Source organism: Amia ocellicauda, chromosome 23 (assembly GCF_036373705.1).
Source record: "Amia ocellicauda isolate fAmiCal2 chromosome 23, fAmiCal2.hap1, whole genome shotgun sequence".
Lineage (NCBI taxonomy): Eukaryota > Metazoa > Chordata > Actinopteri > Amiiformes > Amiidae > Amia > Amia ocellicauda.
In genome coordinates, this window is record NC_089872.1 from 4,967,104 (window position 1) to 4,983,661 (window position 16,558).

At 40.5% G+C, this 16,558-nt stretch overlaps 1 protein-coding gene across 1 annotated transcript in view; it reads left to right on the forward strand.

Annotated features, from left to right (window-relative positions):
* The window catches only part of nid1a (nidogen 1a), a 40,358-nt gene that overhangs the window by 5,742 nt on the left and 18,058 nt on the right, over nucleotides 1–16,558 (forward strand). Inside the window, exons 2-11 of the mRNA XM_066696452.1 lie at nucleotides 4,075–4,377; nucleotides 5,816–6,051; nucleotides 6,471–6,937; nucleotides 7,376–7,516; nucleotides 10,306–10,557; nucleotides 11,264–11,464; nucleotides 11,583–11,816; nucleotides 12,867–13,004; nucleotides 14,001–14,129; nucleotides 14,992–15,135. Of these exons, the coding sequence (XP_066552549.1) occupies nucleotides 4,075–4,377; nucleotides 5,816–6,051; nucleotides 6,471–6,937; nucleotides 7,376–7,516; nucleotides 10,306–10,557; nucleotides 11,264–11,464; nucleotides 11,583–11,816; nucleotides 12,867–13,004; nucleotides 14,001–14,129; nucleotides 14,992–15,135 (2,245 nt within the window). The remainder of the gene's footprint in view (nucleotides 1–4,074; nucleotides 4,378–5,815; nucleotides 6,052–6,470; nucleotides 6,938–7,375; nucleotides 7,517–10,305; nucleotides 10,558–11,263; nucleotides 11,465–11,582; nucleotides 11,817–12,866; nucleotides 13,005–14,000; nucleotides 14,130–14,991; nucleotides 15,136–16,558) is intronic.

Consider the following 16,558-nt stretch of genomic DNA (forward strand, 5'->3'; position numbering starts at 1 on the left):
ACAAACACATAAACACGCATGTATGGTTTTTCTGCCTTCCTGTCAGGCTAAACATTGCCTAAGTTGGTGTTCTTAAAGTTCACTAATACTAATAACAGGCGCGTTGTTTAGTCTGAACTGTGCTTTAAGTGAGTGAGCATATGTTTCATTCTTGGAAGGCCCAGCAGGTTCCCCACTCCCAGCGATTGAAAAATTAATTTACTAAGGGCCTGGTTTGATTACATTTTTGTGGTTTACAGGCAAGTGACAACAAAAAAACACAGGGAAAATCTACAAAATGTCCCTAAATGTCATGTCCAAGAGGGACAACAGTCACAAACCTAGGAAGCTCTTCCCTTGTCTCAAAACTATGCCTGTAGGTGCTTTTTGTTTACGGCAGAATTAAACAGAGACTAAACTCTAGCCAGTTTGTCTCCGGTTTATCAGCCCTATTAATCAGAGTGTGGATGCAAGCCATCTGATCCTGGGGGGTTTGTGATTATTCACGATTCATTTTCCACCGATTTAAAGGCTGGTTCTTGTGGGCACTCTCGCTATTTTCATGCAGTGTTCATTATTGCAGTTTTTTGTGATTCCCCTTGCTCTGTAGTGACGTGGTGATGCAGTTGAACCACCTTCTGCTCAAGATGTATCGCTAAACTCTTTCTGTTCCTCAAGCAGAAGAATTCTCAATGTCAATTATTAAATACATTACAAAGCTAAACATTTGAAACTAGTGAGAATACTGGGGGAGGATACAATATTGAAAAATCAACTCTGTTCTGCACTTACCATTGCCAGTAAAACCTTGCATAGCTAGTTGAAGGCAGGTTATGAAAGTTTCTTTAACTATATAATTGTTCTGCCAGCCACAATTTATTTCACTTCAGCAAACACAAAGCTTCACCAAAGCAACGAGACCCCACTGCCCTGATAATCTGTAGACGCTAGAAGATAAACTGTCTGCCTGTTGAAAAGACTGTGACTTGTCCTTAGTCCTCAAAGAGACAAAAGCATGGATTAAATAATAATATAGGCCCACCCGCCAGTCTTGTGTACAAATGTGTCCCCTAGTGTGTCTATTCTGTTTGCCAGATGGCTCTGTGCAGTTGAAAACCACCATCACTTGCAATTAAACGGGGCTTGTTTAAATTTGTATTTGTATGCTTAATTGACCTACTGCAATTACTTTTTATTTTATTTTTATTTATTTATTTTATTTTTAACTCACAGAAGATATAGACAGTTTCCACAACTGGCTAAGACACAGTCCAAGACACAGTCTAACTCTACTCCAACCACAAAGCTAGTTGAGTTACTAAAGATGGTGCAGAATGGCCTATTATCTCGAGTAATTTGTGCCACACTATAGCGTATATAGCATATAACACTGTAGAGTTTACTTAAATGGAATATTTTGATTTTGATTTCATTACTCAAGCATGACCGTTTTCTCATTTTCAGGGGTTGTTTTGTCTGCACAGTCTCTATGATGTAATAATGGTACACGGCATGCCGTTTCTGATCAAGGTTACAGTTGACCTGTGCTATCAGACTCCAGTTCCGTAGGTCTGGTGTCTTCTGGTTTTTGTTCCAGTAGGAGCTCTCAGCTACTCGGTGAACTGAATTATTTTCTCAGTTGGGCTCTATTTATTTTTATGTCTGATTACTTACAATATGTTGATATTGAATATTCATATTGTACCCACACAACGATAAAATAAGTTGCTATAAGCCTTTCAAAGGTTTTTGTTGTTGTTCCCACATAAAATGGTTAAAAGGGCCCCACCGAGTTTGCTCATTTAAAAGTACACACATTGTCATTTTAGATAACTTAAGAAGGTGCTTTGCCACAAGCTATGTCTCAATTAGTCTTTACATCATTCCAGACAGGTTTCTCACTTTGTTCCGCTTAAATTGGAAATCTCATGTTCTGGGCGTTTGCAAATCCTGTAAAATCATCACCTGTGTTTTGAACATCTAGGCCTTAGGGTGAAATAGTGAGCTTAAATGGACCAAATGTCTTCTCTTATTTGGCATTCTTTTACTTGGAAGTGAAGCTTAGAGTGCAAAATCCTACCATTCTTTCAAGTTAAGAGTGAACAGCATTTTTTTTTGTTTTGTGCAACAGCTTAACAAATGTAAGAAAAGTAAGAGAATCTCTTTAAGGCTTAGACAAAAACAAATCTTGACCTACCCTTTAATTGCAAAATAAAATCCAATAGGTCATGCTATGTTATTGTATTATGATTATTTTTATTTCCAGAAAGTAGCTTCTGATATTTAAATTAACTGAGAATGTGCACAAGTTTGTCATTTGCGATTAGAGAGGTTTTTTTTTTTTTTAAGTCTAGACCCAACATCATTTAGAAAACAAAAACATGTTGAGCTTAGTTTGTTTTGCAGAAAGAGAGTTCAAAAATAGCAAGTGGTTGTGTGAATAACTGCCCTGCTCCTGACTTTGCTTGCTATACTGTGATTCCTCTGTTCCTGTTGATAGCAACAACTTGACATTGTTAGGAGCATGGCAGGGAGAAACTGTGAGGAAAGGTGATTGAGTCAGCCCTCCTGACTGGAATTTTGCTGTTAGAATAGAAATATTTCTCTGCTGTAGACCAGCCCTACATTGTGCACTTCCTCGAGCTTGGCTGCGATCCTTTGCTGAAAGATATTAGTCCATGTTGATTGCTTCACATTCAGAAAAAATAAAGTCAGTGCCTGAAGCCAAAGAGTGCCCAGTGGGAGGGGGTGGGCAATGCTACACGCACTCTTAATTCGCTTCACAGACCTGCAGTGAACTCTTTGAAGGTTTGAGGAATGATCACTGGGTCCAGCTTCCTGTGGGCTGCGAGACACGGTTCACGGTTTAGATTTGTGTAGCTTTGGCTTTTAACAGAAAGTGTAAGATCAGTCTCTCATTGATTGCACACAAAAATGAAAGAAAGGACAAAGTACACATATGCAGTGTCAGCGAAAATGCCAAATTAATATTTTCTCTAAGTATATGATGCGTCTTTTATGCACAGTTTAAAGTAAAAACTGTAGTATACTTATAGAGTAATGTAACCACTTCAGTGAACTATTCTACCCATTCTACAGACAACTAGAAATGTTTTTTAAACTACAGATGATGCAGTTGTATGCACAATAGTAGTCAAAAGTATTCATGGCTGTTTGATAATTTTCAGTATAGTGACAGTTGAACATTGACTTCCTGTCACCATCACACTTTCAAATCCAAGTGTACATTAATATTTACTATCATGATTCTCAGGTTGAGCATAAAAAACCTTGACTATGAAACAATTTCTTCACTTTGGAGTTACTTCTATTAAATCTATTTGTTTTCCCAATAAATGCCTCAGTAGTTAAATCTGTATATTTGAGTATTGTGTTTTTGCTGGTTATAGGTCTAGATGTCTGAATCTTTCCACAGGGCTTTTAATAAGTCTTGTGCCCAGGATGTCTGTTTAATCAAACGGGGGGGGGGACTGGATGTGAAGGAAACAGTTCAGGAAGAGGGCATTACCTGTGAAGTTAATGGGAATACACTACTTGACTACTTTCATGTTTGTGTTATGCTTTGTGTGTGGGATCACAAGAATGGCTTCAGTATATCTTCTCCTAAAACTTATTGGTAGTTTTGCCTCTTCTCAGATGGATGTAGTGAGGATGTCCTTGTAAGCATGTTAGCTTATAATAAAAATAAAACCACCTGTAATTAACACATAGGAGACCTTTAAGTAATTACAATCATTTGGGTTTTAGTTTATTGTTAATGTGTGTGTTTAAGGAGTGATTTGTGTTTTTCTTAAAAAGTCCTATTCAAAGTGCTATTCACATTAAATAAAAGTCCAAAGGGAAGAGAAGTCAAGGCAACATTGCCAAGGCTCATGTTATATCTGTGAACAAATCACCAATGTCCGTTTACCTGCCTTCTCTGTTCTGTTTTAGATATCATTTTTGTGTTGTTACCAAACCTAATGGAGGACTTTCTTCTAGCAGAATTTGCTCTATTCTTAAATTTTCCTAAAACAATCTCAAAAACTAGTACCGTGTGTGTTTTACCTATACCTTGCACTTCATTGTTTTCAGATTAACACCAATGGGTTCATTGCCACCAAGCAGCCTGAGGAGGAGAGCAGTCTTTTGACTAGTTTTCCACCAAGTTTTGGCACCATCGCATTGTTTCTGGCAGATCTGGACACCAGCGACGGGGTTGGGAAAGTGTACCTGCGTCAGGACTCCAGCCCAGACACTCTGCAGCTGGCCGCACAGCACATTAGCAGGGCCTTCCCCGAGGATGACGAGTTCATCCCCACACATGCTGTCGTGGTCACCTGGCAGGACGTGGCAGCCTATCAGGAGCCCAGGAGAGGCGATCAACTGGACAACAAGGTGAGGCTTGGGCTAAGCTGCTTACCTGCTGCAGAATCAGCACCTAGCTTCTTTTCAGGGGCTGTTGCTTAATTGTAAACAAGTATACCCCTTCTTGTTGGCAAGCACACTTGCACATACAAGCAAGTGTTGTGTTGTCTTCTCAGTTGTCATAAACTTTTGTGTCAATGAAAATGCACTCCCACTGCTTCACTTCTCCTGTCTCCTGCTCTCACCTATTATACCTGTATGCACGTCTCTTAGTGTTTCTCCAAGGTTCATTGAGGAGATCAGTAAACATTTCTGTCATACAGTGAAGACTGAAGAGATTAGATCCCATCCTAAAAACAACAACAGCACTTTACTGGACTGGGAAGACAAACATGTTGATAAACCGGCCACTGAAGAGAACCACCTGTCCTGTCTAGACCTTGCAATGCAGTGGTGGAGATGCACGCTTCAGTCTGCTAGAGCTCCCACAATGAGGTCACAATATTCATACAAGTGGACTGTATTCCACTTGATTTCTGGAAGTAGTCCTGAGGGCAATGATCCAGTTTTGAGGCTCTGAGATTCATGCCCACTGTCACTAAAAGTGGCATTCCTGTAAGCCATCACATCTGTTAGAAAGATCAGTGAACTTCATGAACTGTACATTTTTTGAAGCCTGCATGGCTTTCTCAGGTGACTACTTACAGTTTAGTTTAGCCTTCTTACCAAAAGGGGTCTTTTCGTTTCACATTAACCATCCTGTGATATTAGAGACTCTTCTAGAAAAAAGTCACAGGCAGCAAACCCCCTGCCCTGTCCAGGCACTACTAATCTACCTGGATAGGACCTTGCCAAGGCAGAAGTCTAACCAGCATGAGCCCTTTCTAGACAACACCTGGCACATTAGGTAACAGACCCTATCTGCTTAGCGAAGGAGCAGGTGCAGGAGCAGGACCTGGGGCCAAGCAACATTCTGGCCTTCATTCCATGTTGCCTCATTAGATGAACTATGCAACACTCCTTCTTGTGGTTCAGGGTTTTGTAGGCGGTCTGCCTCATGGCAAGGTTTCTACAAGATATTATGAGAGTTGTGCTAGTTGAAAAGCTGACACAGCCTTCCCATTTACCATAACCCTGCCTCCCTGAAGAGGAATAAACAACATTACCTTTGGAGGTTAATCCTTACCTGACCTCCAGCTTCACAAATGGTGATTTGCTACTTTGAGAAGGTCCCTCTTGATGGGAAGCGTAGTGGGACTTCCTCCTCACAGCAGATAAGGTAACTTTTGTATATTTATTCATTGATTCTCAAAAGCAGTCTCACCAAAGTCGTAGGTTCAATAAGCATCTAGAAATTAAGCAAACAAGGTTGGCCACTCATTTTGAACCTTCTTGATATTCATACAATAAGGTATTGCTTAGATCTTACATTCCTCTTGACCAAGTTGCATTTGTTTGACTTTCACAGAAAAACACATTCCAGGTGGTATTGGCATCTGGAGACAAGTCTTCCTATGCCATTTTGCTATATCCAAGGGATGGACTGCACTTCACTTCCACTCGACCCAAAGGAGCTGATGCAGAGCAACCTGCCAGGGCTGCCTTCAGCAAAGGACTGGAGAAGTACTTAATCTGGGGAACTCGACAGGGGCCGGTCTACTCCATCACCTCTGACAATGAAGACTCTATAAGAGAGCTCTTTGAGTAAGGCACCTCCTCACTGTCAGTATTGTAGACCTGACCTGCCCTTTCAATTGTGGTTTCTTCCAACCTTTTGGCTCTCTTTAATCTTTACATATTAGCTCTTAGGTCTTGATTATTTGAATATTATTATAATTTGTTATGAGCAAATATTTATTTCATACCATTGACAAAATGTTCTAAATAATTAAGTCAAATATTTATTTGAACATATCAGACAAAAACAAATAGACTATTCTGAGTGTTTTGTGTTTTATATCTATAACTTATACTGCTACATAATGATACATTTTGGTTGCTAAGTCTACTGTAAACAGCACAAGTATTTTACTTTTAGGTGCAATTCCCATAAGCTTATGCATTTTACCAAATCAATATTTGAAATATGTTTAACTTCATAAGACAGATTCTACTTCTTCCAGGCACACCAATTCCGGCAAGCGAGGGGTGTGGGTGTACGAGATCGGGACCTCTCCGTACTTCAGTGCTGTGGCTCCGGGGGAAGTGACTGGGATACCCGCCGAAGCCCCTCGGGAGAAGAGCCACGGGGGCTATGATGATGAGGCCCCTGAGCGGGTTGTGAACCCAGGGTATGGGCGTGAGGGGCAGCAGCAAGTAGTGGAATACCCGCCCTATGAGCCTTACCCCCCACAGCAGCCAGCGGAGGAGCAGCGCCCTGCAGTGTACGAGGAGCCCGAGCCAAATCCTGGGCAGGAAGTCACTGGAGACCACCTTCCAGTTGAGCCCTATGCAGAGCCCATTCCCATCCAGCCAGTCCAGTTTGAGCCGCCTGTGTACCCCCCCGACGGTCACGTCCAGCAGCCACTGTACCCACCAGAAGACCGCAGTGTTGTCATTGTGGACGGAGACCTTGACATAGACGCCAACAGTAAGCTTTAGCTTTAGAGGTTGGACTGAGTTGGACTGACTACCAGCTCCATATATGTTTGACAAGGGATGAAATAATGAAATATTTCAAATTAAAAAATGAAAGCAGTAAACATTAATGTAGGCACACTTCCCACTGTTTCCAGACAATCCAGACAGTAGTGAAGTCCCTTGCTCAGTTAAAACGACAGTTGGTCCAAGCTCTCGAAAACAGTGCTTTGTCTGCTACAGTGCTCATTTCTGTTGATTCGGCGACAGTATTCAGATGGCAATGTTTAACTGACATGACACGAGGTCACACATGGTTTTAATCTGCCCTAGAGCATCTGTGTCTCAAATACAAGCGTTGGCTATATTAACACTGTGCATATATGACGTGGTCTGTTTTCATATGTTTATTAGTTCAGTCTTTGCTGAAACTGTTAATCTTTCTCTGAAGTTTTTTCCTACAACTCAGACACATGTGCCAACAGCCGACAGAAGTGCTCCATCTTTGCCGACTGCAGGGACTACCCCAATGGCTACTGTTGTCACTGTAGGCCTGGTTACTATGGCAATGGCAAGCAGTGCTTGGCAGAGGGTAAGATACAGCCCATAATCGTCTGGCCTTCCTGCACGCTGACCCGTGTCTTCGTGCCATTTTCCTGAATCACTGTTTCTCTGATATAATTGGACCTCAGCTTTATTGTATTTGTCCTTTTCTGACTTTTCTGACGTGACTTTTCTTTCATTGCTAAACTTGGATTTAGACTATCTCTAAAGTTAATATTCTCTTAGTAAAAAATCTCCAAAGGTCACTTAAATTGGCACCAATGGAAGATAACCGTCAAAACTGTTAGGGTCCAAAACTTTGATGTCACTCTTATCAGCAATGGTAGGGTACTGCAGATAGTCTCCACTATTGAAAAGTGCTTATCATTTTCATGTATTCTTCTAAATTACAGATCTTGTATGAATTTAATTCAAAAATGCTGAAAATTGTTTTCAAAATGTCCTTCATACCTGAATCTAAGAAGTATGTCCTGTACTGCCTGTCAACTATTGCAAATTATTCTGGAGCGAGGGATCTGGGATCTTGTACATAAATATATTAGTTTCTTGACTAACTGTGAACTAGGGCTGTCACGAGGGGAAAATTTTAGAAGCTTCGTTGGTGCTAATTTGCATATTTTATCGAAGTCGTCGCATTAGCTACTATTGTATCGATTTGAATGAACAGACTACTTTTTTTTACAGGTAATCCATATAAACAAAACATCCACTTGTAGTTTAAAATAAGTTATCTCAAACAGTGATCATGTTTTTATTTATTTGTTAGAAGCACACGTTTTATATTGATTTTACTTGCAAGAAATAGCGAATCGGTGTAAACCCCATGATGGATATATCCCGGTGTTCAGTACCATACTGAAAGTAGTAAATTCTAAGCACTGAAACAAAGTAACCTTAACTTTGGGTTAACTATAATACAAAGATTCCCTTCTACAGTTCAAAGTTTGTGTCAACATTATATATTATTATTATTATTATTATTATTATACAGATTATTATTATTATTATTATTAATATCTGTATAATAATAATAAATAATAATAATATTATTATTACTATAAAAATAATGGGTCAACTGCAACAAACTTGCAGAGTTGTATGGATCATATGCAATTGACCTGTTAAGCCTAATAAATAACACATAATTTAAACTTATGTTGGTTAAATGATCCCGGAAAATACTTGTTCAACTGTGATATACCAATTTTCAGTTGCAAATTTACATTAAGCTTTAAAAATTCATTAAAAAATCCAAACAGCAAATGTTTGTCAAAACATTAGTTTTGTTTTACATTTCCACACTTTGCAGTAAATATGTACACAATGTTGTAGCAATGTAATTGAGTTGTGTGGTAGCTGGGATGCTGGCAAATGGGGGACAATTCTCTTTCAGAAGAAACTTTTTTTTTTTATATCAGTGTAATCGTATATTTTCAAAATACATTGTCTTAACTTAATCTGGTCCAATGCCTGCTTACACTACAGTGGCAATTGAGTGGCTTTTTATTACAGTCTCAAACTTAGTTATATCCAGCAACTTTTATTTAAGTAATGGGCAGTATACAAATCTAATGTTTTAATTTAGATAGCGGGACATCTGAAGTGTGGTTTAGTATTGTAACACTTGTTGGGGTTTCCAAGGATTCTTGGAACTCATGATTGCAGGTGCAACAACACATGAGCTCGTTCTTCCGCCTCCCTCCACCTTTGATGCCCTCTCCCTACGCTCCTCCCCACCACACTGCCTGTACGCCATTAACCCTTTATTGGGTGTGGTGGCGCTACAGTATTCAAACATTGTCAATTCCTATCAACAAGATAGAAACAAATCAATGTGATTGTCACGTGATGAACCTTGTCTGGAGACCGAACGAACCTTTGAATGTTCGAACCTTTGGAGACAGCCCAACTGTGAACTTTATTAGTATTAGTAGTATCTGCAAAAGGTGAATGATACAAATTGCTTCCAATGTTTGTACATACATAAGAAAGGTTACAAACAAGAGTCAGTTCTGGTATAGTAGATATTTCATCATCAAACTGTTTCCTATAGGATCCTTAGAAATCCAGCATAAATTGCCCTCTACCTTTGATACACTGCCTAATTTACAAATAATGTATACTTCTAAATTCAGATTTAGAATAAATTGCAAAGGAAGAACTGATTGCTTAAAATCTTTTTTTTAATGTCCATTTTGTGCACAGCCAGGATCCATGTCTTAGATATTTCTATAATGGATATAATTGTCAATTCCTTTCTAGCACACAAGGAATTAATTGGCTCAGGTCTAAAATGCTCCTTTCATATACGAAACAATAACAAAATAAGGAACCACCGGCTGCTTGTTGCTTCAACTGAAGGCTTTGTAATAGGAAACATGTCTGTGGGAAACTGTACTAAACTGGAAAATAAAAAACAAAAGATCACCCTTAACGTATTAGGGCCAGATTGCCTCTGGCCTTTCTGAAATATTTTCTTTCCCTCTGTGGGACGAGGCACGAACTGACTGAAAAAGCTCTGTTGTCAAGCTTCACTGCTGTCTCTTTCTGTCTTTATTAACTTAATTGGAAGGAAAAAATAGCTTTTACCAAAGCACTTGAAACCGCACAAAATAACTCGCATCCCTTCCCTCCCAATCCCTTAATTCACCCTCCCTCATCCCTTTTTCCAAGAGATGGTTTGTTTCAGCCAATTTTAATGTGCCAAAACACCTGTTTAATACATCCAAAGGAAGTGTTTCAGAGTCTTGGTGACCTATTAAAGTAGTAGGCCTGGGGAAGTAGTAGTCTCCTGATTGCTGATGCTGTAATTGACAGGGAAACCTCAGAGGATGAATGGGAAGGTGAGCGGTCGTGTGTACGTGGGCAGCTCTCCGGTCCCCATCGAGTTCAACGGCAACGACCTGCACTCCTACGTGGTGGCCAACGATGGCCGGGCCTACGTGGCCATCAGCACCATCCCCCAGAGCCTGGGCCCGGCCCTGCTGCCGCTCTCCTCCCTTGGAGGTGTCATCGGCTGGGCCTTTGCCCTGGAGCAACCAGGCTACGAAAACGGCTTCAGCATCATTGGTGAGTGCGCTGCCCATCCATGATCAAGTCCAACACACACCTCTGGCCAAATCCTACATCAAAAGCAAGGAATTATTTTGTGTTTCAAAATCGAAATAAAAAAACACTGTCAAGACTGTATTCGAATCATAATATTGTTAAGGGGAATTCATATTTCTCAATATATGTAGCTACCACTTGATTTCTTTAGCACTCATGTGATGGCACCTCTGCATTGCATTTAAACAGATCTGCATTCAGTACAACTGCCAAAAAGTGGCAACTAAAACCTAGTATAGGTGCTAGGAGGTTGGAAAAATCAGAGGTAATGATAATAAAGGAAAATATATCATATTTGTTCATTATGGAGATTCCGGAAGTTAGACTAGCCTACATGAATGGCAAATACATATTTTCATGTGGAGAGGCAAGGGAAGGGTTAAAAAGGAGCATAGCTTTCAAAGAGTGATGTCACATGAGTAGAACACACACGTATGTTTTTCATTTTTAATTTTAAACTCCAGAATGTGAGAGAACCAATAAACGGTAAGTAATATTAATCCTAATAAAGAAATGATGTGGTAGTTATTAATCCTTTTCCATTATATTTTTATATTTTAAGTACACTTTCCCTTCAAGCTGGTTAAAATAACCAGACCAAGGCTTTAACTAGGTCTTTGGAGTCCTACTGCTGATTTCTCTCCCTGTTGTGTTTCTGTCTCTGTAGGAGGGGAGTTTACAAGGCAGGCTGAGGTGATCTTCCTTCCTGGGAATGAGAGGCTGAGCATCAAGCAGGAGTTCAAGGGCATCGATGAGCACGAGCACCTAGTGGTCAGCACTGAGCTGGAGGGGAGACTACCCGACATCCAGGAGGGCTCCACTGTGCAGATTGAGCCCTACTCAGAGATCTACCATTACAGCAGCAACAGTAAGTGTGCTCTGTGCCATGGCCTTTCACAGTCACACATCCTGTAGATGACGTGCCTTGAGGTGCTGTATTGCAAAGGATAGTCAGAAGGATGCCCATTGTCTCGTTTCTTTTCCAGTGATCACCTCCTCCTCCACCCGGAGTTATACCATCACTCTGAAGGACGGCAACACTCAGACCAGGTCTTACCAGTGGAGGCAGACCATCACGTTCCAGGGCTGCTCTCATGACGAGGCCACCAGAGCCATCCCCTCCACACAGCAGCTCAGCGTGAGCCAGATCTTCGTGATGTACGACTCTGGGAACAACCTGATCCGTTACGCCATGAGCAACAAGATCGGATCTCTCCACGGTACCCAGCCCTCTCCTCTATCCTCTCTCCCCTTGCGTCTAGCATGAGCGCTTTTTTGTAACTCCTGAGAGGTCAAGAAGATACGTTGGGAGGGGAAGGGTTACTCAAGGGGAGACGAGGGGGACTTTAGAAAGGGGGTCAACCAGTGGCCTAGCATTACAAATGTATTTTTATTTTTTTTACGGGGTGGGAGGCAAAGGGTAAGAGAGATTTCTACTATTCACTGTACTGATTTGAGCAACAGCATCACAGCAGGGCAGTTAGAATCTCCCACATTGGGATGTGCGGAGGAGCAGGGTTAGGTGAATGTTGTGTGTGAGAATATCAGGTGTGGGAAAGAGAGAATAACAGTGTTTCTCCAGTGGTGAGTGGCTGAAATTAAATATCAATGGGAGAGGATACATATTTCTGACCTGACTGGATCACATATTTCTCCAATATGGTTGTTGTTTACCTTGAAGAACATGTGCAAAAAACTTAAGAGCACTGCGCGGGCTTAACTGTGACTTAAAAGTGCTCGATAAACAGCTGCCAGTTGAGAGGTTTGAGTGTTTTTGTTTTAAAGTGAAAGCGGGCAGACTGTTTATTCATATGGAGCTATTTTCCTCACAGGGTCATGTGGTAGAGTTTAAGCTTTAAAGCCAACTTGTTTCTGGTAGAGCAGCATGGAGAGTGCGTCATACTTGGACTGATGTGTATCTGCCTTTTAAATTGAGCATTAAGTAAAAAGATAGAAATCAAATAAGTCTTTCAGGTAAATGCATTGTGAATCTTAAACCGTCATAATCACACACAACACAAATCAAGATCTGCCAAGGAGTGCTCAAGGAAGCACAATCTCTCCAAAACTGACAAATACATGAATTGGAGAAAAAACTAAGGTGTGTGACATCATTGAAAGAGTTAAAATGGCAATGGGCCGGACACATTGCAAAGGAAGTTCAGATCAGAAATGGGCAGATTTCCTTGTGTTCCTTGGAAAGATGCTGTAGATTGAAACAAGTGGGAAGTACAAAGGCCCTAAACAACTGTTGTTGTTGCTGTGTGCAGGGGATGAGGGGGAAGAGAACGCCTGCTTCACTGGGACACACCGCTGCGACACCAACGCTGTCTGCCGCGCAGGCCAGGGCAACCAGTTCACCTGCGAGTGCGCCTCCGGATTCCGTGGAGACGGGCGCACGTGTTACGGTAATTTGCCTGAAATATTATTTTAGTTTTAGATGTTTTAAATTAACAGGACACTTCTCCCAACATGTTTTAAAGGCCCCAGTGGGCCACAGGGCTGCAGGTTTTATACGTTTCTACGCAATTCTGGCTGCTAACAGTGCTTAGTATGGTTCAGTTAAATGTAATGAAGTACTTGACACATTTCTTTACAAAAATTTTAGAATTGCTTATTATATTTATTTATTCATACCTTTATGCATTTATATTTATGCATGCATGCTAACCTGAGGAAACCCAGGCTGACTTCACAGCCAACCTACAGCCACTGACAAGCAGCCCTGTGAGGTATCCCAGTCACATAGCCATGATGCAAACTGGTGCTCCAGGTAGTGCAACCACCCAATTTAAAGATTAATATTAAGGATCATGGCCTTCCTTTGCTGGGAACACAAAGAAAGGTTTTGTGGTGATCCTTGTCTGTTGCAGCATGGGGCTGAAGACCTTTGACTTGCATGAAGGAACACATTCCAAAACACACAAAGAATGAAAACAGATTATCTCAGAAAACATCTGCAACGCGAATTTTAATTATATCCCCCCACCCCCTTTTAAGACATTTTCCACTTGTCATCATAGAAAAGGGGGAAGTGAAAATTAACATTGACCTTATTGAGCATTTATGTTATTTATGAAGAGTAATCCTCAATTCTTGGTACCTCCCTGTGCGTTCTTGGATTCAGATTGTTAACCGTTCCAGCTGCATCACATCCTCTATTGGTGTCAGAGCAGGACTGTGGGTAGGCTGAGCTGGCAGTGTGATACAGAGAGCATGGCTTTGACAACATGGCTTTGCTTTTGTCCCTGTTGAGTAGTAGCAGATGGCTGAATTATCTTTTCTGTGGATTTTCCAATTGGGGTGAAAAGGATAGGAAAAAAAGAGACAAAAAACATGCAATGCAGTGGTATACAGCAAACTGGTAAAGCATAAAAGGGTTTGATTTTATGTCCTTATAATAGACATTGATGAGTGCAGGGAGACACCGCAAAGCTGTGGGCACAACGCTGTCTGCAACAATCAGCCTGGCACTTTCCGCTGCGAGTGTGTCGACGGCTATCAGTTTGGCAGCGATGGGCAGACCTGTGTCGGTAAGTCTTACTTTGTCTTTTAAAATTAAATACCACCTCTCATCGACATCAGAGACTCTTGCCGTTTAAGTGGATTTTATCAAATTGAGCTGATGTGTTGAGCAGCAATCCAAACGTTTTGGCTGACTCTTGCCACTGAAGTTCAAATTGCACTGTGTTGCCTGCAGTATTTGCCAGTTTATTCATTTATTTAGTTGATGGTTCATTGGGACTAAGATCCATTACTCGTTGCTGATTTTCTTCCAGCTGATCTTTGGATGACTTAAAGGTCAGGTGTACAGTATTCATTAAAACATAATTAACAAAGAACACTCGATTACTTTAATTAATGTAATTTTCATCATAAATAAAAATAGCATACCTTTTCTGTCTTCTCATGCATATTTGATCCAGGAGACACATTGAATATCCCCTGTGCATATCAAGGGCCTATTAGCAGACCTAGGTTCAAATGTTTGACTGGGTGGTCTGACCTCAAAGCTGAATCTGGGTGAATATAATCTTTAAAATATTAAGTCGATTAAGTCGTTAAGTCGATTAACAGTGTACATCGATTGCTAACATACAGTGCTATGACATGCTATGACATGACAGGGAATTAATTGAATCTATAGGAGATTAAAATGGTACAACCATAAAAGTGTTTTTTTAATTAGGTATTTAAAGTATATTTTAATTAGTTTCAATTGAAATGTATAATTATCCCTTTATTTTGAATGGTCACAAAACTTCAGTATTTCACCAGAAAGATGGTATGTTTGAACAAGATCATTTCTTTAGTCAAATACTTGATACCTGAAGAGTATTTGCAAATAAACATGAACCCTAAGGCTGGTCAGTAGCAAGTTGGCTTTCGTTTCAGAGGTGGACCGGCCGATTGACCACTGCCAGGCTGGCACGCACGAATGCGACATCGCAGAGCGGGCACAGTGTAGCTACACTGGAGGGTCCTCCTACATCTGCTCCTGTCTGCCCGGCTTCGTGGGAGATGGCAGCACCTGTCGGGGTATGTATCCCCTTCTGCTCTGATGATCAGTGGGCTGCCAGAGTGTAGATCTGGAGCCAGAAACCAAAGACGGAACTGAAAACATGACTTCAGTGCATTAAACTGTATTACCCTTAAACATGGTTAGATTTAAGGTTTAATTTAGGATATATGACTAAAGTGAGAGACGAGATTTAAGTTTATGGGTGTAGATAAGATCTTCTGGCCAAGTGGAATGATACAGATTCTCTAAGATCTTCAAACCAATGTGCTGACTAGGCACCTTAAGCTATGCACAAGACAAAACACCTAATGAGGAGCCTAATGAAGTTTGTAACCTGTTCTGGTGTTGCAAAGTTGCAAAGCAGAGCCTTTTTTACATAATATTGTGCTGTTCAAACGATCTTGCTCTATCAGTGCTTTTTTATAAAGTACTTGATCTGTACTTTTGAGAGGCCAGGACATTCATTATAAATGAAATACTGCGGCAAAGATAAAAGCAGAGACTGCCCAGGAAATGTATTCTCTTTTGCATGACCACCATAGCACAAGATTGGTCTGATACCCCAGAGAACACATCTATTAGCTACACAAGATCATAAAACATTTGAAAATACTGGTTTGGATGCATCACAAACTTCAGCATCAAAGTTACTGGGTTGAAAAAATAAATGCATTAAGATTTAATCAGGTTTTGAAATAGGAATAAACTTGATGAAAAATAAGATTTATGTTTTTGCTGCATTTTAATTAAAACCATTTGGATTAGAGCAGTGGTTGATTTATATCTATTTATTTAGCAAAAAAAGTCAATGGTAAAAATCAAATGGTACCCACACAGTTACATATTTACATTTTAGTTTAACCATAGTAAATTTGAATGGTCATTTGGCAGTTTTCTTGTGGTTTTTCTTGTGGTTCTTTGCTTTGCCATGGTTTGCATCATGGTTAAATATACCTATCCATATTTTAGCTTGATTTTCCTACACTTTACTGTAGTTTTTCCCATGGTCTACACTTATGGATTTATAGTCAGAGCACAGTTATAACTTTTCATTCATGATGGAGTCAAAGTCAGACAAATGCTAAGTTTCTAGCCCTAGTTTTTTTATGGTGCTTAAAAATCAAGTGTTTCCAATCTGGGTCTGTAGACAACCTTTTATCTGGCCAGTAGTTTGAGAAAACAATCTTAGGAAGACTCCTGCGACTGGGACAAACACTCCTTTGGGGCCAGATGTGAAAGGAAAGCCAGCCTGGTTAACTGGTCTCACAGCCCTGCAGATAACTGTGTAGGGCAGGAAGTGGAGAACCAGTTACACATCCGTAGATAAGATTTGCTGATGTCTCGCATTGCTTTTTATCATTACTGCACTTGAACCATTGTGAGCACAGGAAATTGTGTTTCTGTTTTTCCTCTTCATTTACCATGAAAATGCTTCCCATT